The 22,129-nt window shown below is 40.9% G+C and overlaps 1 protein-coding gene across 8 annotated transcripts in view; it reads left to right on the forward strand.

Moving 5' to 3' along the window:
• Positions 1–22,129, forward strand: part of alk (ALK receptor tyrosine kinase) — a 507,671-nt gene that overhangs the window by 183,487 nt on the left and 302,055 nt on the right. For 6 of the 8 annotated variants that reach the window (XM_057858937.1, XM_057858935.1, XM_057858940.1 and 3 more), the window contains 2 exons: positions 13,319–13,423; positions 20,945–21,106. In XM_057858937.1, the coding sequence (XP_057714920.1) occupies positions 13,319–13,423; positions 20,945–21,106 (267 nt within the window). Of the gene's footprint in view, positions 1–13,318; positions 13,424–18,835; positions 18,919–20,944; positions 21,107–22,129 lie in introns of those variants that run through there. The other 2 variants (XM_057858936.1, XM_057858942.1) reach the window with 2 other exon arrangements.

The following is a 22,129-nucleotide window of genomic DNA, read 5'->3' on the forward strand; positions in this document are numbered from 1 at the left end:
CCCCTGCTCTAGATCATTTAAAAATAATCTTTTAAGACTACCAGAAGATTGTGAGCTATGATTATATGAAGTTGAAATATACCAAATGAATTAATACACTCTTCTTTCTCCATCCATCCATCCATCCATCCATCCATCCATCCATCCATCCATCCATCCATCCATCCATCCATCCATCCATCCATCCATCCATCCATCCATCCATCCATCCATCCATCCATCCATTATCTTCCGCTTAGTCCGGGGTCGGGTCGCGGGTGCAGCAGCTTTAGCAGGGAAGCCCAGACTTCCCTCTCCCCAGCCACTTCAGCCAGCTCCTCCGGCGGGATTCCAAGGCGTTCCCAGGCCAGCCGAGCGACATAGTCTCTCCAGCGTGTCCTGGGTCGACCCCGGAGCCTCCTGCCGGTGGGACATGCCCGGAACACCTCTCCAGGGAGGCGTCCAGGAGGCATCCGAACCAAATGCCCGAGCCACCTCAACTGGCTCCGCTCAACGCGGAGGAGTAGCGGCTCAACACCAAGCCCCTCCCGGATGACCGAGCTTCTCACCCTATCTCTAAGGGAGAGCCCGGACACCCTGCGGAGGAAACTCATTTCGGCCGCTTGTATCCGGGATCTTGTTCTTTCGGTCACAACCCACAGCTCGTGACCATAGGTTAGGGTAGGAACGTAGATCGACCGGTAAATCGAGAGCTTCGCCTTTTGGCTCAACTCCTTCTTCACCACAACGGACCGGTGCAGAGTCCGCATCACTGCAGACGCTGCACCGATCCGCCTGTCAATCTCCCGCTCCCTCCTACCCTCACTCGTGAACAAGACCCCAAGATACTTGAACTTCTCCACTTGGGGCAGGATCTCGTCCCCGACCCGGAGAGGGCACTCCACCCTTTTCCGGCTAAGGACCATGGTCTCGGATTTGGAGGTGCTGATCTTCATCCCAACCGCTTCACACTCGGCCGCGAACCGCCCCAGTGAGAGTTGGAGGTCACGGCTTGATGAAGCCAACAGCACCACATCATCTGCAAAAAGCAGAGATGCAATGCTGAGGCCACCAAACCGGACACCCTCAACACTTCGGCTGCGCCTAGAAATTCTGTCCATAAAAATTATGAACAGAATCGGTGACAAAGGGCAGCCTTGGCGGAGTCCAATCCTCACTGGGAACGAATTCGACTTACTGCCGGCAATGCGGACCAGACTCTGATACCGGTCGTACAGGGACCGAACAGCCCTTACCAAGGGGCTCGGTACCCCCGAACGCCTTCTCCAAATCCACAAAACACATGTGAACTGGTTGGGCGAACTCCCATGCTCCCTCGAGGACCCTGCCGAGGGTGTAGAGCTGGTCCACTGTTCCACGGCCAGGACGAAAACCACCCTGCTCCTCCTGAATCCGAGATTCGACTTCCCGACGGACCCTCCTCTCCAGCACCCCTGAATAGACTTTACCGGGGAGGCTGAGGAGTGTGATCCTTCTATAATTGGAACACACCCTCCGGTCCCCCTTTACCACCACCCCGGTCTGCCAATCCAGAGGCACTGTCCCCAATGTCCACGCAATGTTGTAGAGGCGTGTCAGCCATGACAGCCCTACAACATCCAGAGCCTTTAGGAACTCCGGGCGGATCTCATCTACCCCTGGGGCCTTGCCACCGAGGAGCTTACCAACCGCCTCAGTGACTTCAACCCCAGAGATCGAAGAGCCCACCTCAGAGTCCCCAGACTCTGCTCCCTCAAAGGAAGGCGTGTCGGTGGAATTGAGGAGGGCTTCGAAGTATTCTCCCCACCTACTCACGACGTCCCGAGTCGAGGTCAGCAGTACACCATCTTCACTATACACAGTGTTAATGGTGCACTGCTTTCCTCTCCTCAGACGCCGGATGGTGGACCAGAATTTCCTCGAAGCCGTCCGGAAGTTGTTTTCCATGGCCTCGCCGAACTCCTCCCATGTCCGAGTTTTTGCCTCGGCGACCGCCGAAGCCGCAGTCCGCTTGGCCAGCCGGTACCTGTCAGCTGCCTCCGGAGTCCCACAGGCCAAAAAGGCCTGATAGGCCTCCTTCTTCAGCTTGACGGCATCCCTTACCGCTGGTGTCCACCAGCGGGTTCGGGGATTGCCGCCACGACAGGCACCAACCACCTTACGGCCGCAGCTCCGATCGGCCGCCTCAACAATGGAGGTGCGGAACATGGTCCACTCGGACTCAATGTCCCTCACCTCCCCCGGGACAAGGGAGAAGTTCTGCCGGAGGTGGGTGTTGAAACTCTTTCTGATAGGGGATTCTGCCAGACGTTCCCAGCAGACCCTCACAATACGTTTGGGCCTGCCAGGTCTGGCCAGCAACTTCCCCCGCCATCGGAGCCAACACACCACCAGGTGGTGATCAGTTGACAGCTCCGCCCCTCTCTTCACCCGAGTGTCCAAAACGTGGCCGCAAGTCCGATGACACGATTACAAAGTCGATCATTGAACTGCGGCCTAGGGTGTCCTGGTGCCAAGTGCACATGTGGACACCTCTATGTTTGAACATGGTGTTCGTTATGGACAAACCGTGACGAGCACAGAAGTCCAATAACAGAACACCACTCGGGTTCTGATCGGGGGGGCCGTTCCTCCCAATCACGCCCCTCCAGGTCTCACTGTCATTGCCCACGTGAGCGTTGAAGTCCCCCAGTAGAACGAGGGAGTCCCCAGAGGGGGCACTCTCCAGCACACCCTCCAAGGACTCCAAAAAGGGTGGGTATTCTGAACTGCTGTTCGGTGCATAAGCGCAAACAACAGTCAGAACCCGTCCCCCCACCCGAAGGCGGAGGGAGGCTACCCTCTCGTCTACGGGGGTAAACCCCAACGTACAGGCACCAAGCCGGGGGGCAATAAGTATGCCCACACCTGCTCGGCGCCTTTCACTGTGGGCAACTCCAGAATGGAAGAGAGTCCAACCCCTCTCGAGAGGATTGATACCAGAACCCAAGCTGTGTGTGGAGGAGAGTCCGACTATATCTAGTCGGAACTTCTCTGCCTCACCCACCAGCTCAGGCTCCTTCCCTGCCAGAGAGGTGACATTCCATGTCCCAAGAGTTAGCTTCTGCAGCTGGGGGTTGGACCGCCAAGGCCCCCGCCTTTGGCTGCCGCCCAACTCTCTACGCACCCGACCCCTTTGGCCCCTCCCACAGGTGGTGAGCCCATGGGAAGGGGAACCCATGTTGCCTTTTCGGGCTGTGCCCGGCCGGGCCCCATGGGGACAGGCCCGGCCACCAGACGCTAGCCTTCGAGCCCCACCTCCAGGCCTGGCTCCAGAGGGGGGCCCCGGTAACCCGCGTCCGGGCAAGGGAAACTGGAGTTCATTTCTTTTTCTCATCATAAGGGGTCTTCTTTCTCTCCCCATTATTACAGATTATCTCTATTTATTTGTCATGTTATTTACTGTATTTTTCAGACTATAAATCTTTTTTTTTTTTTTTTTTCATAGTTTGGCTGGACGTGCGGCTTATACTCTGGAGCGATTTATGTATGAAATTATTAACACATTATTAAATCACTTCACGTTATATTCAACACCTGTTACGTTACGTTAACATACCTAGCACGTTCTCAGTTCATTCATTATGCATCATGTAATGTTAGTATACCATACACTTATTCAGACTATTGTTCTCTATTCTATTTTCATTTTTAATTGCCTTTCAAGATGACGTATCTATTCTTGGTGTGACCTATACTCCGGTGTGACTTATATATTTTTTTCTCTTCATTGTACATTTTTTGACGTGTGCAACTTATACTCAGGTGCGGTAGTCAGAAAAATATGGTATGATTTTTCCTTTATTTCTTTTGTTAATATATGACGGACTGATAGTTGAGAAATGGGGTAAGTTTTAATAAGCAAATGCTTCACCCCACTCCTTTTTGGGCATATCAAATAAAATCTGTTATTATTAATCAATATCAAAGCTGCACATTGCCCCCACACACACACCACCACATCAAGTCTCAAAGTATTATTTTGTGTGCATGTGCTCAAATTGGAGCTGCCGTAATTAACCATGCAGCAGGACAAGGGATGGACCATTTCATATACAATCTTGGATCCAAATCAAATCTGCATTGGATGAATTCATACTGCATTATACACCTTTTTCTGTTGCATCTACAATTCTGGATAGTCTTATCTAACTTTTCCACCAGCAAAATTCATGAACTGTTTCCTAAAATTTTTCTTTGTAAAGGCTTGACACTAATGGGAAGCCTGTCTAAAGGCTCCCACTTCCTGCCAGTCAGTCAGTTTTAGTAAATTTGCAATGATGCAAAGGACTGCAAGAATGAGTGATGCCTTGAAATATCTGTGAGCACTAAAAGAGCAATTTACTGTTTTAGAATTAATTAAATCTAAGGAATCAGAAATCCAGAGTATTAAATTATCCTGTTATCCTGTTGCAGGACACTAGGCTGCACATTTCTCTCGAGAATACATTGAAAGTCTTGAGATTTGATTCTACCACCGTGCATATTGAAGGAACACAGTGCCAGATGCAGCAAAGCAACTAAAGAACATAAGCAAGCCTCCTCCATCATTCTGCTATGAACACTGTACATTTATGGAATCACTGTGCGTTTAATTGAGAGGTGCAAATCATGTGTAAATCATACTTCATTAAACTACAACAAACATAAAACATGCACTTTAGCAAATTCCAGTCTTAATTTTTTATGATTTACACAAGGTAAAAAGTGGTAGTGCCCCTCTACTATTACCCGCAAATTGCATATGTCAAATATATGGAAGACATTCAAACCCTAAACTAACTACAGCCCTTATTACTCATGTTAAACAGCAATTCTGATAGGCCAGTTCAGAGAGTTGACTTGCATGCCTTTGGCAGCCCAGCTGGGTCAAAAACAGATGGTGATTGTCATGATTCTGAATGCCAAGCAGCAACTAGGCTGAGCTGCAGGAAAGCAGCAGAGATGATTTACAGTTTGAGGCAATCCTGCTGCGGTGAAGTGGACTTGCAAAGAAAAAAAATTTCAATTAATGCTGGTGTGAAGAAAGAAAATTAATTGAGTGCCGGAAAAAAAAAAAAAAATCAGGTTATATTTGGAAGTAAAAAAATACAACAAACACCATTTGACAGCCACTGTAGTTTATGTGCCAAGGAGCCAAAAGATTAAATTATTCCATTCATTAAAAGACAATTGCTATACATGGAGGGGGGTGGTGATATGTGATGTTTACTCTGATTTTGAGACATTTAGATCAACCAACAACACAATGCTCTAAAGGTCCAAACTGAAATTTTGGGGAGTTTTACATGTTACGTCACCAACAATTGGAGTAGTGGCACTGCTAGTAAAATCAATGATCAAATCACAAAACTGTGAAATGGTCGTTATTGTACACATTAGAAATAAACTTAGCAAATCAAAACAATTATCCATCTTAGCAAAATGAAAATGTAAAAATAATGAAATAAAACTAAATAAATAATTACAGCTGCAGTCTGATCTGTGATATTGCTCAAAAAGCTCTCACACAAACTTTTTTTTTTCTTTTTCATACAGTTTAACCTTAGTAGTGCCACATGATTAGCTTCCATTTGCGGTTCAATGTCCTTAAGTGGAATAAATGGTCTTTTTTGTAGGGAAAATGCCCGCTCTCATTAGCAAATGCATACATTGCCACCAGGACATGGTTGAAAACCTTATATAATTCAATAAATGAGTTCTTTTGCCATTAAATGAGAAACCCCGTGGTTACAAACTTTTTATACAGCATTGCAAATCAGACAGATAACACCCCCTCCCCCCATATTTACCATCTGTGGATTAGCAACGTTACGTGTCCTTAGTGCATTCCTGACAGGCTGCTTTCTTTAGGGCTCATATTTTATGCTTGTACTGAAAATGAAATCATTTTCTTTAATGAGCACTACTCAAGACCAGTTGACATCTTCATTATCATGCAGCTCTGCCTTGTCCTGTCCTCTGGATAATGTTTTTCATACTGAGGCCTTACCACACACTTCTCGGCTTATTCATTAAGCGTTTGCCTTGAGAGAACTCACCGATGTTTTTACAGATGACAAATAAACAAACTTTGCGTCTTAAATGTTGCCCTGAAGGCAGTGGTCTGGTGGTATGTCAGGGTGCTTTTAAACCGAACTGTTATTTTATTATACGTTGTGAAAGCTGATTGTGGTGTCTGTGTAATGACAAGAAGAAGAAGAAGAAAAAAAATTCAAGAACAGCTGCTGAACCGCCTTCCACTGATTGAACCATTTATAATGTATGTATGTGTGCTTCTGAGACTCGGCTCCTTCGCCCCTGACTTGTTATGATAGGAACTCTGCAGGATGAAATCTCAGCTGTCTTCCAAAATTCAGTGTGCCGATTGTGTAATTGGTGGCCTTAAGTCAAGTTTTACAGGCAGCAATCTTGACTTTATGAGCTGCATCCAACATTTGAGCACAAATCCCCAATTTATTTGCAAAACAGGGTTCATGACAACAATATTAATCTAATACACCATTTCGTGACAAATGCATATTTACATTAAACACAAAAAAAGTATCTGCTTAATTTATTATCGCTCTGATTGAACACTCAGCACAATTTGAATGCACTAATCAAATTGTCTTACCTGTAGAAAGGCGACACAATTTAATGTACCGGTACAAATATTGGCTGTCTCGGTTTTCACATCAGAGGATTGTGTAGTATTTGAGTGGAACAGCCGGATGTGTAGCGCTATGGACCTATTGCTAAGCCACCCCCCCTTGGAATACTTGGACAAATGCTCTGTCAAATTCTTTCAATGACAGTGACTGAGTGAACGATTTATTGATGATGGCGGGCGTTAAATTTCTGAATTTGCACTACCACAGCTGCCAATAAACCTGTTTTTTTTATTTAAATGAAATGTTTTTTTTTGTTTTGTTTTTTCCAAAATGAATTCCGTCTTGAAGCAGACAGAGGATTGCAATATGCAGTGGAGCGGTATGTCATTTCATTTGTATTAAACTTTACAGAGAGGAGACCATTATTATAATCGAGACGAAATTCTACCACTAGAAATTTAAAAATGAGAAACCCCAAACAAACATCTAGCTAGCTATAACGTTAGCTACTGTACTTAGTAACATACATACTGTATATCATGTGTTGGGTCAGATTTTGCTCCCAAAGCTTTTATGGCAATAAGTAAGCAGTCTTTTACATTCAGTTGGCGTCTCAATATTATCCAGAGGTGCTAAATAAACAACTTACTGTCATGCCTTGAGTTAAGTTTTGTTAGGATTTTGCCTTAGTGTTTCTTGTCCATTTGACTACCCGTTGATTTCACCTGTTGTGGCCTGCTGCTTGTGTCTGGACCAATCCGCTGCCTCTTGTATCACCCACCTGTGTCACATTGTTTTGTTTCCCCATGTCTGTATTTAAGTTCTCCATGTGCTGTCTGTCAGTCATTGTCAATCCATGTGCCTATCCAATGTCTGTCCCATCAATGTTCTTGCCCTTGTTATCCTGGATCCTTGCCTTTGTAAGTTTTGATAGCTTTTGTTTGTTCCCCTTGGTTTTTGTTTGTACTTTGTTAACGATCAATAAATATTTTTTGGGTTTTCTTCCACCTTGCCTCGCCTCCCCGTTTCCCCTGCATTTGGCTCCACCTTGCCCTCTCGTTGTGACACTCACATCATAAACATACATGTGCAACGTGATTACAGCACAAATAAATGCTCAAGGCGTTAAGGGTGCTATAGAGCGGCGTGCAGTCGAGTTGACCGTCGGCACATCTTTAGGTGTGTGAGGAGAACTCTCCTTCACGTGCGTCCGCGACCAAACGTTCATATTCCTTTCTTTATAGAAAGTGTGTGGTATTTAACTTGGACTTTCAGTGCTCTGGTCTTGACAGATTAGTTATATTTAATTCTATTTGTGTAGTGACATGCTAGTAAACAACTAGGCAGTCAAATGTTAGCGAGCTAACTCAGTTAAGTCTACCTTTCTACCACATGCTATCAAATATATACTTTATATATGGCGGAAAACACAGACAAGACTGAAAAAGCAGTTTCTGCTCTTGCGCTCCTCTTCAAAAGAAAGTGCTGTATTTTAAGCCAAAACAACTGTTGTGTTTGGTTGAACAATATGTCTATATGCTGCCATATCAGATTCATGGCGCATTAAGCCCCTGAACTATTTTTAATTTGTCCGTTTTACCCTGGAAACCCCCGTTTACAGACGTTGCGCGACCGCTTTTGTTTCAACCCAGCCATAAAATGAAGGTGATTAATTATATTTATTATTCAAAATGTCTGTCATTTTTAGCTTAGAATCATTAATTGATGTCTAATATTTTGTTTAGAAAAAAACGACTTTAAAATATTATTCACTCGCATATTGTAAACTTTTAAACAAATGACGTCACAATGAAAAAATGGTGTCTGTAAAAAAGTCACGGATATCTACCTCATAACTATCGCTTAATTGTATTTTGTTTGTTACTGTCGCATTTTGTCCAATATGTTAGATGATAAATAATCCATCCAAACAAAAGAAATCGGACAATTTTGAAATTTGGCAAAATTCTATCTCAGTTGTGTTTCTCACAGGCCTCTGGTAGAGGACCCGAGCTTGAAAGGAGAGACCATACCGCCTGGGTCGGCGAGACAACGATTTATATATCGTATATACTGTATATATATATTTTTTTTTTACAAAACGATCATTAACTTACCTTTGAGCAAGCATAAGTGTCCTTGGTGCTTGTCTTAACATTCATTTGTTTATGTGGTCGACGACAGAGCTTTATCCATAGCTTGTATTTGGCAAGCTTCCTTTTAGGTTTTGAAAAAGGCTCCAAAAAAATTCCTCCACCAATTTTTTTCAGGGTACCTGGCGTCGGAATTGCACACAGTGTTTAACCATCAGGTTTTTGCTATTTCAAAATTAGAAAAAAACACATTTTAAGTCCCGACAACACAGTACATTCCTATACAACACTACGGTTGGTTTTCTGATTTAGGGGCGTGGTTTAGCCACATGTCCATTTTATGTCTCATAAAAAGTGTGACCAGATGAGTAGTGGTTTTGGTTCTGGAGAGATAAACGTGACTGGACTTCTGAATATGTTACCACTTAGTGATTTCTGATGAAAATCAATGTGGTCTTTTGTAGTGGGGAGTGGGCAGCTAATCCAAATCTCAGCTGCCTGATTTGGAGGCGGGAGACTTTGACGTGTGTTTAATGGTGCGTCACTGGAGCGGACAGGTGATCCATTTATTTAGGCAGTAATGTATGTATCCCAAGGTAAATCTTTAATTAACGGGTAAAGAAGAAGAGGACAATCATATTGCAGTAAGCCAAGGTGTGTGAATATCCAAGAGGGTGAAATGTGGCCTGCTTATTTCCGTTTCATTTACCTCTAATTACTGCAGATCACTGCCTAGTTGTGATCTGTCATATTCAAACATTTCTGTTTAGCTGGATCTTTTTACTTCATGTACTGTAACTGCTCAGCAATCTCCTGTGGTAGGTGGGGTAGGACTGGGGGGGTGGGTGTGTAAATAAAATAAAATATGATTGTCACCACCAGTCCCACCTGCTTTCTTTCCATGGATAATTGGTGTTATTTTTGGATCACTGCACCACTGAAACAAAACCTACTGAAAGTGTTGCCTTACCTCACTGCAGTATATGTTCCTTTTTTTCCCCACCCTATGCCTTTATCACACCTATCCACACATTTTGACCACATTAATTGATTACGCTTGTCTTCAGTATATGCAACAGAGGGTAAGTTATAGCTTCCACCTTTCTTGTTTGTTTTGTGGTTGTTAGTAATGTACACTTTAGTTTAAAAATATTTGCCTGCTTATTAACTTAGCATATGGTCGTGTGATAGTTGTTGATTTGCACACTGCTGATTAATGACTAAGTTGATAGGTAAACTGCCTCTGAAATTTGTATTTTAGAATCATAATCTCTTTATTGACAGAGTATGTTAGAAACATACGTGGGCTATGTCTATGGTAGTCAAAGGGTTATTATTACATACAGTACATATTACATACAAGCCACTATTGTAAAAGAAAATGAACAGTACATTCAGGACATAGCCCGAAAGCCACTGAAAGGCACTTACCTATAAAAGGATACCAGTAGTTCAGAGGTACTGAACAATGGCACCTGTACAATTGTTGCAGAGTCGTCCAACAATATAAAGTGACTGGTGTGATAATATTTATTATGTACCAAAGAATCTGTAAAAATTGCATAAAGGCTTTGACTGCCTAAAATGCCTTAGTTGTGTACAGTTCTGGCCAAATGTATTGGCACCCCTGCAATTCTATCGGATAATGCTCAATTTCTCCCAGAAAATGATTGCAATTACAAATGCTTTTGTAGTAATATCTTCATTCATTTTGCTTGCAATTAAAAAAAAACAAAAGAGAATGGAAAAAAATTAAATCATTTTACACAAAACTCCAAAAATGGGCCGGACAAAAGTATTGGTACCCTCAGCCAAATACTCGGTATCACAACCTTTAGACAAAATAACTACGAACAACCTCTTCTGGTATCCATCAATGAGTTTCTTACAATGCTCTGCTGGAATTTTAGACCATTCTTCTTTAGCCAACTGCTCCAGGTCCCTGAGATTTGAAGGGTGCCTTCTCCAAACTGCCATTTTCAGATCTCTCTACAGGTGTTCTATAGGATTCAGATCTAGCCTCATTGCCGGCCACTTTAGAAGTCTCCAGTGCTTTCTCTCAAAACCATTTTCTATTGCTTTTTGAAGGGTGTTTTGGGTCATTGTCCTGCTGGTAGGCCCATGAACTCTGAGGGAGACCCAGCTTTCTCACAATGCGCCCTACAATATGCTGCAAAATTTGTCGGTAGTCTTCAGACTTCACAATCCCATGCACACGGTCAAGCAGTCCAGTGCCAGAGGTAGCAAAGTAACCCCAAAACATCAGGGAACCTCCGCCATGTTTGACTGTAGGGAGTGTTTTCTTTTCTTTGAAGGTCTCGTTTTTTTTCTCCTTTAATCCTTTATGATGATGCCTTTTCCCAAAAAAGCTCTACTTTGTCTTATCTGACCAGAGAACATTCTTCCAAACATTTTTGGGTTTCTCAGGTAAGTTTTGGCAAACTGCAGCTTAGCTTTTTAATGTTTCTCGGTCAGAAGTGAGGTCTTCCTGGGTATCCTACCGTAGAGTCCATTTTCATTCAGACGCCGACGGATATTACGGTTTGACACTGTTGTACCCTCGGACTGCAGGACAGCTTGAACTTGTTGGATATTAGTTGAGGTTCTTTATCCACCATCTGCACAATCTTTCGTTGAAATCTCTCATCAATTTTTCTTTTCTGTCTACATCTAGGGAGGTTAGCCACAGTGCCATGGGCTTTACACTTATTGATGACACTGCGCACGGTAGACACAGATGGACAGATGACAGATGGAATTGTAGCCTTGAGATTGGCCGTGCTTCCTCACAATTTTGCTTCTCAAGTTCTCAGACAGTTCTTTGTTCTTCTTTCTTTTCTCCATGCGCAATGTGGTACACACAAGGACACATGACAGAGGTTGTGTCAACTTTAATTTTAACTGGCTGCATGTGTGATTTAGTTAATGCCACCACCTGTTATGTGCCACAGGTAAGTAACATGTGTTGTTAATGACACAAATTAGAGAAGCTTCACATGATTTTTCAAAGGGTGCCAATACTTACCTGGCCCATTTTTGGAGTTTTGTGTAAAATGATAATTATATCATTTTTGTTCCATTCTCTTATGTGTTTTTTTCATTGCAAGCAAAATAAATGAACATATTACTACCAAAGCATTTGTAATTGCAATCATTTTCTGGCAGAAATTGAGCATTATCTGACAGAATTGCAGGGGTGCCAATACTTTTGGCCAGCAATGTCATGTGAAAATACTGAACAACAACTGTTATGTAAGTAATGATGCTACAACAGTGAATGTTGCAGTACAGTTGAAACAGACATGTTCAAAAGGCAACTGTTTAAAAAGTACATTTTAGTTGTTGACTCTCCCTTGACGGAATTCAGAGACTGCCAACAATAACCTTGAAAAAAAATCATTGTCATTTGATCTACTATGGCTCCAGGTATCACACCTAGGAGAAAGATAACTAAGCCCAAAATGTTACTTCTCTTTTCAGGACCATGGAACGGGATGTTTACAATCAATCCCCTCTTTAAGGCTCATTTAAACTGATTGATTAATGCAGAAGCCTGCTTCTTTGTCTGATTTATTGGAGTGTGACTGTGTACTAATTATCCACAAACTTGGGAGAAAGAATGGGTGAGCAAATGATGGTAGAACAACAAGAAGCTTCAAGCAGAAGGTACACATAAAGTTACATTCATCAACTGACATTAACTGGCCCCTTGTCATACTGTGTGCAGTCTCTGAGTTCAGAATTTTTTAGCAGAGTCAATCTTATTAAAAATCAAAATACATTTTTAGTTACCCATACAGATTTTGTTGAAGATACTGTACCATTTTTATCTTTATAAGATGAAATATGATAATCTAATAAGATATTGTTGAAGATAGACCAACTAAGAAAATGAATGTTTAATTTCTTAACTACAAAGTTGGGTCAAGTGACCTAGCACCCAGAAATTTTTTAAATATCTGTGCCTGTTCAACTCAATTCGTGCTTTCGTGACTTTTCCTAAAACTGCTTGTTTTATATCTCTATTCTTTACATTTTAAAATCACTCCCAAGAAAATTTCATTTGAACATCATTTCAGCCTTACTGAATCATTTCAGTCCTTTGAGTGCTTAACAAACTCAAAGAAACCAAGAAATGCTAACTCAAATGCCAAACCACACTGCACACTTAATATAATAATATATATTGCTAAGCTCTATTTTCTCTACAGCGATGGTCACATGTTAGGCTAAATCCTAACCCATTGGGGTATTTGGCAGACATATTACAGCTATTTTACAGATGGTCTCGTCAGTTTATTCTCTGGTCAAGTTTGACTGTCCGACAGCCTTTCCATGCCAAGACTGTCAACTGTGGAAAGTTTATTAGTCAATGTAATTAGAATATTCACATCTGTGGCAGTGCATCTCCCTTCTTTCCAAATTAATAAAATATCTTCGAAAACATATCTTCGCTTCGGGCAACCTTGCATTTGTTCTAGATTCGCACAAGATGAAAAATGTACTTATACTGTATATATTTTTTTATCCGATGCAATATAAATAGAAAATTAATAATCATCAATAGTTTGCTGTATTTCCTCATAGTGGGATGTTTGCTTTTTTTTTTCACAGGTGAGCCATTGGGGGAAAGAACTGGCATTCCTCAAGGGTACTGGAGTTTTTCCTGGGTTGCTGAGGATGATCTTAGCTTTCCCAACTACTGGATGCCCATGTCAGGTGAGTTGGACATTGTTAACCTTGCTCAGCATGATGGACAGGCCCTGCTGCCTCTGTCCTCCAAGATTCTGTGCAACCAAATGACTGTGATACCTCACATCAGCTCTCCATCACAACAAATAAACATCTCTGTCTTGCCTGCTCTCTACTTTTACATCTTTACAACCATAGTTACCCAAGCAATTATAATGCAGGGATTTTCTATCGTATATGCAAACACAGCCCAAACATGCATGACTATGTTGAGTAAAAACACCTATGCCACTAATGACAAAAACAAAACCAAAGACAAAAACCATTTAGTATATTTTTTTCTTTTCATTAAAAATAAAGAATAAAACATATTATTACAAGTCTCTAATTTGTAAATTAAAGATTTGACCAAAGACGACATAGTATATTTTGTCAAACACAGACATCCGGTAATAATACTAATCCTGTATCAAACTGCATGTCAGTGTTTGGAATTGTGCATTTCGTGTGTTTTCTTTTCTGTCTTCTTTCTTTATCCGTCCTGTGTAACGAAGGCTTCAGTGGAAATTTTAATAGCAGTCTTGAAAGCTTTTTAGGGAAGAATTTATAGACAACCTCATATCAGAGTACAATGAGAAACTCTAAAGCAGCTCCTTGGATAACCAGACAGAGCTCTAAAGGTCGTTGTTTTAAAAAAATAAGCTCCCCTTGGCTACTGCAGTGCCAGTGAAATAGACAAATTTTCAGACTTTGAGCAGTAACTGATAAAATAGCTAAGACGATAGCTATAGTGCTAAATCAGTGAAATTAAAACATGTATAATACTAGCCCAACAGTCAGAAAATAACAATACGATGAATTAACTGTATAAACTTTTTTAAACCCTGAGTTTTGGTTCTCAAAGGCCACACAGTCCATCTTTCATGAAATTATATGTAATAATAATTGACCACAGCATCCTGTCTCTATTAGCCCCCCTCTCTGTGCACCAGCAGCAACACACACTTAGCCACTTAGCTTAGCTTACTTCTACAGCACTTTTGAATAGGCTTGCCACCCGTCCTTTGAAATAAGGAATCGTTCCGAATTAGGAATTAAAAGTTGCATTCTGTATTGAACCAATACAGAATATTTATGAATAGATATATTTCTATGCATTTTAGGAATTTTGGGGATGTCCCTTTTTTCGTCGCCTGTACAGCTTTGGGCGGGGGGGGGGGGGCGGGCATCCCTTTTATCTATTTCTGAGAGGTGGCAACCCTACTTTGGAAACAGGTCTCAAATTACTGCAGCATTTCTTTCAGTAAAAGACAATAAAAGTGAAGTAGACGGTGAACTGACCAGGGATTGCTGCCCCGGTCCAGTCCCCTTCCACTGGACAGCAGTCCTGCTGTTGCAGCCTCAAACTCTTTGTGTTCGTTCACATGTTTCGTCTTGAAATGTTTTATCAGGTTCGAGGTATTGAAACTGGCCGATTTAACTCCACCTCTTGAAGCTTTCAGGCAGCAATTCTTACATGCAGCCATTGATTTTAATGGTTGGAATTTCTATGCTGAAATGTTTCCAGACCACCACCATTTCCCCTGGTTAGTTTTTCGTCCATATGAAAAAGCTGCCCCGGCATTGGTTAAGAGCGCTCTCATTGGTCTGGAGCAGACCAATAGTGATAACTGCTTGGCATGCAAAGTGATCACGTGCCATCACACAACATAGAGACAGAGTGTAGTGAGCGTCAGGAGGAAAAAAGGCAAGATCAAGTTTTATAATACTGGACCGGTAAATGGTATCGGCGCCCTGTTTGTTGGTACTCGTCAATACCGATACCTCCTTCCATTTCATGCCGGATCGCCCACCCTCCTGCTGCTACTGGTATCGGTATCAGTGCATCAGCAGTACATACACAAGCACACACACACACACATTATATATATATATATATATATATAACAAGTATTTGATACACTGCCAATTTTGTTGGTTTTCCCTCTTGCAAGCCATGTAGAGGTCTGTAATTTGTATCATTAGTTCTCTTGAACTGTGAGGGACAGAATCTAATACAAAAGTCCAGAAAATCACATTGTATAATTTTTAAATAATGAATTTGTATTTAACTGCATGAAATAAGTATTTGATACATTACCAACTAGTAAATATTTCGGCTCTCAGTTCTTTTTTAAGAACCCCTCTTGTTCTCCACTCATTACCGGAAGTAACTGCACCTGTTAGAACGTGTTACCTGTAGAAAAGACACCTGTTCACATGCTCAAACAAACAAACTCCAACCTCTCCACAATGGCCAAGACCAAAGAGCTGTGTAAGGATATCAGGGATAAAATAATAGACCTGCACAAGGCTGGGATGGGCTACAGGAAAATAAGCAAGCAGCTTGGTGAGAAGGTAACAACTGTTGGAGCGATTATTAGCAAATGGTAAAAGTTCAAGTAGACGGTCAATCTGCCTCGTTCTGGGGCTCCATGCAAGATCTCACCTCGTGGGACATCACTGATCATGAGGAAGGTGAGGGATCAGCCCAGAACTACACGGCAGGACCTGGTCAATGACCTGAAGAGAGCTGGAATCACAGTCTCGAAGAAAACCATCGAAAAGACATTACGCCGTCATGGATTAAAATCCTACAGCGCACACAAGATCCCGCTGCTGAAGCCAGTGCATGTCCAGACACGTCTGAAGTTTGCCACTGACCATCTGGATGATCCAGAGGAGCAATGGGAGAAGGTCATGTGGTCGGATGAGACCAAAATTGAACTTTTTGGTCTAAACTCGGCTCGTCATGTTTGGAGGAAAAAGAAGGACGAGTACAACCCCAAGAACACCATCCCAACCGTGAAACATGGAGGAGGAAACATAATTTTTTGGGGCTGCTTCTCTGCCAAGGGTACAGGACGACTGCACCGTATTGAGGGGAGGATGGATGGGGTTATGTATTGCCAGATCTTGGCTGACAACCTCCTTCCTTCAGTGAGAGCCCTGAGGATGGGTCGTGGCTGGGTCTTCCAGCATGACAACGACCCAAAGCACACAGCCAAGGCAACTAAAGAGTGGCTTCGTATGAAGCATCTTAAGGTCCTGGAGTGGCCTAGCCAGTCACCAGATCTGAACCCGATAGAAAATCTATGGTGGGAGCTGGAAGTCCGTGTTGCCCGCCAGCAGCCCCGAAACCTGAAGGCTCTGGAGAAGATCTGCATGGAGGCGTGGGCCAAAATCCCTGCTGCAGTGTGTGCAAACCTTGTCAAGGACTACAGGAAACATTTGGTATCTGTAATGGCAAACAAAGGTATCTGTACCAAATATTAAGTTCGATTTTTGTAATGTATCAAATACTTATTTCATGCAATTAAATGCAATTAAATTAAATTTATTATTTAAAAATTATACAACGTGATTTTCAGGGTTTTTTTTGTATTAGATTCCATCCCTCACAGTTGAAGAGAACTTATGATACAAATTACAGACCTCTACATGCTTTGCAAGTGGGAAAACCAGCAAAATCGGCAGTGTATCAAATTATCAAATACTTGTTCTCCCCACTGTATATACATACGTATATATATATATATATATATATTAGGGCTGTCAAACGATTAAAAATTTTAATCGAGTTGATTACAGCTTAAAAATTAATTAATCGCAATTAATCGCAATTCAAACCATCTATAAAATATGCCATATTTTTCTGTAAATTATTGTTGGAATGGAAAGATAAGACACAAGATGGATATATACATTCAACATACGGTACATAGGGACTGTATTTGTTTATTATAACAATAAATCAACAAGATGGCATTAGCATTATTAACATTCTGTTAAAGCGATCCATGGATAGAAAGACTTGTAGTTCTTAAAAGATAAATGTTAGTACAAGTTATAGAAATTTTATATTAAAACCCCTCTTAATGTTTTCGTTTTAATAAAATGTGTAAAAATTTCAATCAAAAAATAAAGTGTGCATTGTTGATGTCAATAATTACTTACACAATGCTCATGAGTGCTGAAGCCTATAAAATCAGTCGCACCCAAGCGCCAGCAGAGGGCGGCAAAACTCCATAAAACACAACATGTGGGCATTTCACTGTACTGTCATTTAAATCTGTCTGAGCGGGGCATGTGCGTTAATTGTGTCAAATATTTTAACGTGATTAATTTAAAAAATTAATTACCGCCCGTTAACGCAATAATACTGTATATATACAGTATATATATATATATATATTTTTTTTTATTATTAATTGGACCACACTTGGAGGCGGTTGGCTTGCTACAACACAATAAAGGATTTATTAGTCTCTCCCAAGAGTAGCAAGTGACTACAAAAAATATTATATGAATATATATACTGAATATAATATTGTCATAATCTGATATGATGTAAAAATCCCTAAATTTGGGGATTTTGTCATCATAATAATTTAATATTTTGTGAACTACTGCAGTGTGGCATGCTCCCTGACTGGTTAGCATGAGGCCAAACATTTCTGAGATAAAGGGTTCAATCCCAAGCTTTACCTTTCCTGTGTGCAGTTTGCATGTTCTCCCTATGCTTGTATGGATTTTCTCCTGTTACTCCAGTTTTCACACATTCCAAAAACAAGCATGCTCGGTGGATTTTAGAAATCTTGAATGTTTTAGTAGAACTGACTGTTTAAAAATGCTCATCATACACTTGAGGAACATTCTGTAACTTTTCCAAAAAGTTCTGAACTTAAAACAAGAACAAGCAACTGTGCATTGAGCACAGTTCCCTATATTTCAATATCAATGCAGATGTTTGACATTTGGTTAGCCTACTGTTAAATTAACTTTTCCTCTAGCCATGTGCTAATTATGATATTCTCATTAGTGTGATCAGCAACCGCATATTGTTCTTCTATGCTGTCTGGATTGTTACCATTGCCTGGTTCAATGTATTAACAAACAAACAAATACCTGCTATACCAAATATAGCAGTGGAAAGCACTGTTAGTGATGTATGATACTTATATAAGTACAGTGGATGAGGCTCCGCGAGTATGTTTCTGCTTCCAGCTAATATATAGTTTATAGACATGTCTGCGGTAAGACGCCGCCTTTCTTTATTGTCTATTTTTTTTGAAAAGTGACTCTTGAATAATGTTGAAAAGACTTATAGTAATTGATTAAATTAATAATATTCTGTTAATTCACAGTGACACTATTTTTGTACACCACTCCAGGGCATTGCAGCATAAAAAGAGGCATGCATTGATTTTCACATGTAGTGCTGTCGCGAATATGAAATATTCGTCTAATCGTGAATATTTTTCATATTCGTGATTGGCATCTTTTTTTTCTCCACCCCCCTTTGTGACCACTCTTGACTGAAATGAATCGAAATGTGATTTAATCAAAGTGTACAACCCCAAAGTTTTGTTTGCTCTGAATCTGATGTCAAGGTGCAGCGATTCACACGCGGAAGCAGACATCCAGCACTCAGGGGACTGCCGTCATCTTTATTATTATGACGCAGATGCCTTAATCCTTGTGTGAGTTGTCATCATGGGAGCTCAAACTCTCGTCTCAAAACCACGCACCACTTCATTGTTTTGGACACATAGCGGGTCAAAGACCTTAACTCTCAACTTTTACCTCACCTGTGCATTGTTCCTTAAAAGGAAATCCTGCCCTGCTGCAGTTGTTTTAATAAAAGGAACAGAATGAGAAATTCTAATTAGAGATGTCCCGATCGATCGGCATCCCGATCGATTCTCCAGCTTTCCGGTCCGATCACATCATTTTCAAAGTATTGGAATCGGCAAAAAAATATCGGCCATGCCTTTTTTAATATATATACTGTATATATTATTATTAAATCGTTTTCTAATTGTATTTAACGTGACAGACATAATATGTTACACTTTTCCAGAGTCTTTAGTTTAGGCTTAAGGTAGGGTTAACAAATTTATCCCAATAACGGCGATAATTTTTTTTTTTTTTTCTGTATCACATTAAAATATTTAACGCAATGAATGCATGCACTGCACGACCCACTCACGCAATGTCGCGCTCAATCTGTAATGGTGCCGTTTTACCTATATAGAAAGATAATAGGCAGCATAAAATGAGTAGAGTGAATTTTGGCAGGCTTTGGAGCCTTTTATTTAATTGGCTAAAGCCTTACAATCCCTCTCCATATGATTAGAAATATCATGGGAAGCAATGTGGGGAAGCAAGGTAGCAATTGATCTTTTTCTTAACACCTTATGTTATTTCCCAATGCAGAGAAGATATATCAATTGGTAGCACTACGCACAGCCATGGTTCCACTTCCCATCATGCATTTGGGCATGGCCTTCAGTATCATTTACTGAAAGCTCAACAAATACACTAGATGGCAATATTTAGTCACAATATACAAAGTCACAAGTCTTTCTATCCGTGGATCCCTCTCACAGAAAGAATGTTAATAATGTAAATGCCATCTTGAGGATTTATTGTCATAATGAACAAATACAGTACTTATGTACTGTATGTTGAATGTATATATTCGTCCGAGTTTTATTCATTTTTTTCTTAATGCATTGCCAAAATGTATATGATCGGGAAAAATTATCGGGAATGATTGGAATTGAATCGTGAGCAAAAAAAAAAGCAATCGGATCGGGAAATATTGGGATCGGCAGATACTCAAACTAAAATGATCGGGATCGGATCAGGATAATAAATAAATAATAATAAATAACAATAAATTCGTCAGTCGCAATTATTCATCATCGCTTGTATTTGGATAATACCAAGCAAGGATGACTACTTTTACTTGAGTAATATTACTTTGAGGTAACGCTTCTCTTACTTGAGTAAAATATTTGGCAACTTTACCCACCTCCGACAGCGAGTTTGAAGATGTTGCCAAATTTGCATACCTTAGCCTGACATGAGACACAAGTCAAGTACCGAAATGCACACACTGGTTTTGTTTTTATTTCCCTGTAAATGCCAAGTATTAATGACTCTTGTAGCAATGGTAACAGATCTTCTAAAGCCAGAATGGAAAACAAAGAGGTGTCTGAAGAATCTTAAGTGAACATGTGGAATTTGTTCAACACTCCTGTAAAATTCTGTATTTTACAGATAGCAGGTTAGGCAATGCTGGTAGTTGAATTCCACTTTAGAGAACAGGGAGGAAACTCAGTTAGTTGTCATAACAGCATAATCACATCAGAAGTGTGTTGTCATGAAAGCTGGAGAATCTGACTTATTAGATCATCGACCAACCTTTATATTTGCGTGATTTTGGCTGGCAGAATGTGATAGGCACACTGAATGACAAGCTGTGATTGGCCGTCAAGGCATCTGTCAAAATAGATTGTGACGCAGCTAGTCACGATACGTCAAGAGACTTTGCCTACATCCCCAGAATGCTTTGAGGCAACGAATCTGGGTTCTCTTCAAGCGTGTATCATGACTCATAATGTTATTGAATCACTGCCGAGCCTTAACTCCTGCTATTGTAATTTGTATTGTTGTATGACAATCCCTTCCTAGGATGATTATGAATCTTGTCTCTCATAGATCCCCTGTGCGATGGAGGCAAAATGTGTGACCAGAATATAGGTGGTGCCCCTGAGTTTACATGGATCATCGTGGCTACTGGGGATACAAAAGAAGAGCACAACCAAAAGACCACACAGAAGGCTGGAAGTCCCCAAGGGTGGGAGGAAGGTAAGATTGAAGGTATAACACCCAACACACCCATTAAAAGGTGTTTCACTTTTTCTTTAACGAATTCTTTTTTTTTTTTAACCGGTCCTGTTCAGCTTCTTTGACACGGAGAATGGGAATCTGACCATCTGAATTCCGTTTTTACTTTCCTTGAGAAAAAAATGACCTTCCATTACTTTCAGGGCCCCGAGTTCTTTTGAAGCATCACACACGCAACAAAGTACCAAGCAATGTTTGCAAAAAGCTGTTCAAAAATTACATTCTCATGAGAATCAGGGGTGTCTGAAGAATATGTGAATGATGCAAACCTATTTTTTATTAAATAAGTAGTGTTTTTAAAAAATGAATGAATTAATCAATTAAATACTCGCCACATTTCCAACAATCTCATCTGTCATTTATTTTCATGCCGTAAAGGATGAGAAAAAAAATTCAGCGATTTCCTCTTCCTTGGTTGTGGTGGAAGGGAGAAGTCTATCCAATTATGGATTTTTACCAGCATTTTTAACTCTTCCACTACCACTGACGTTTTTTTTTTATCCTTCTCCCGTGAGTGTAAATAAGTTTATCAACAGTGTATCACTAGTAGACGTCCAATCCATTTGAACTGAGGAGGCTGAGAGCGAATGAACGAATGTCTGGCACCCATCCACCCATTCGTTTTCTCCCGCTGATCCGAGGTCGGGTGAGTTAACATAAATCTGAGACCATGTGGGTGAAATAAAATTGGAAATTTATGAAAAAGAATCATGGTCAAGCTGGGTAAGGTCCACTTCAAGTATTTTTTTTTAACACTCTTTGCTGAGGTCAGTCCTTTTCAAATAAGTGCTACCAAAAAAAAAAAAAAAGACACGAAAAGAGTGAATCTATCCAAAGCTAATCCTTGAATGCCTGCTCCTTTTTGCATTATGTCGTTGCATGGCAGCAGATTTATACTGTGACTTCTCTTAAAATATTGATGTATCTTCGTCATTGGGTTTTAGGGTTTATTTGCACATCTAAAATTCATGTTGTAGTTTTATTATAAAGTATAGA

This window comes from Corythoichthys intestinalis, chromosome 15, assembly GCF_030265065.1.
Source record: "Corythoichthys intestinalis isolate RoL2023-P3 chromosome 15, ASM3026506v1, whole genome shotgun sequence".
Taxonomy (NCBI): Eukaryota; Metazoa; Chordata; class Actinopteri; order Syngnathiformes; family Syngnathidae; genus Corythoichthys; species Corythoichthys intestinalis.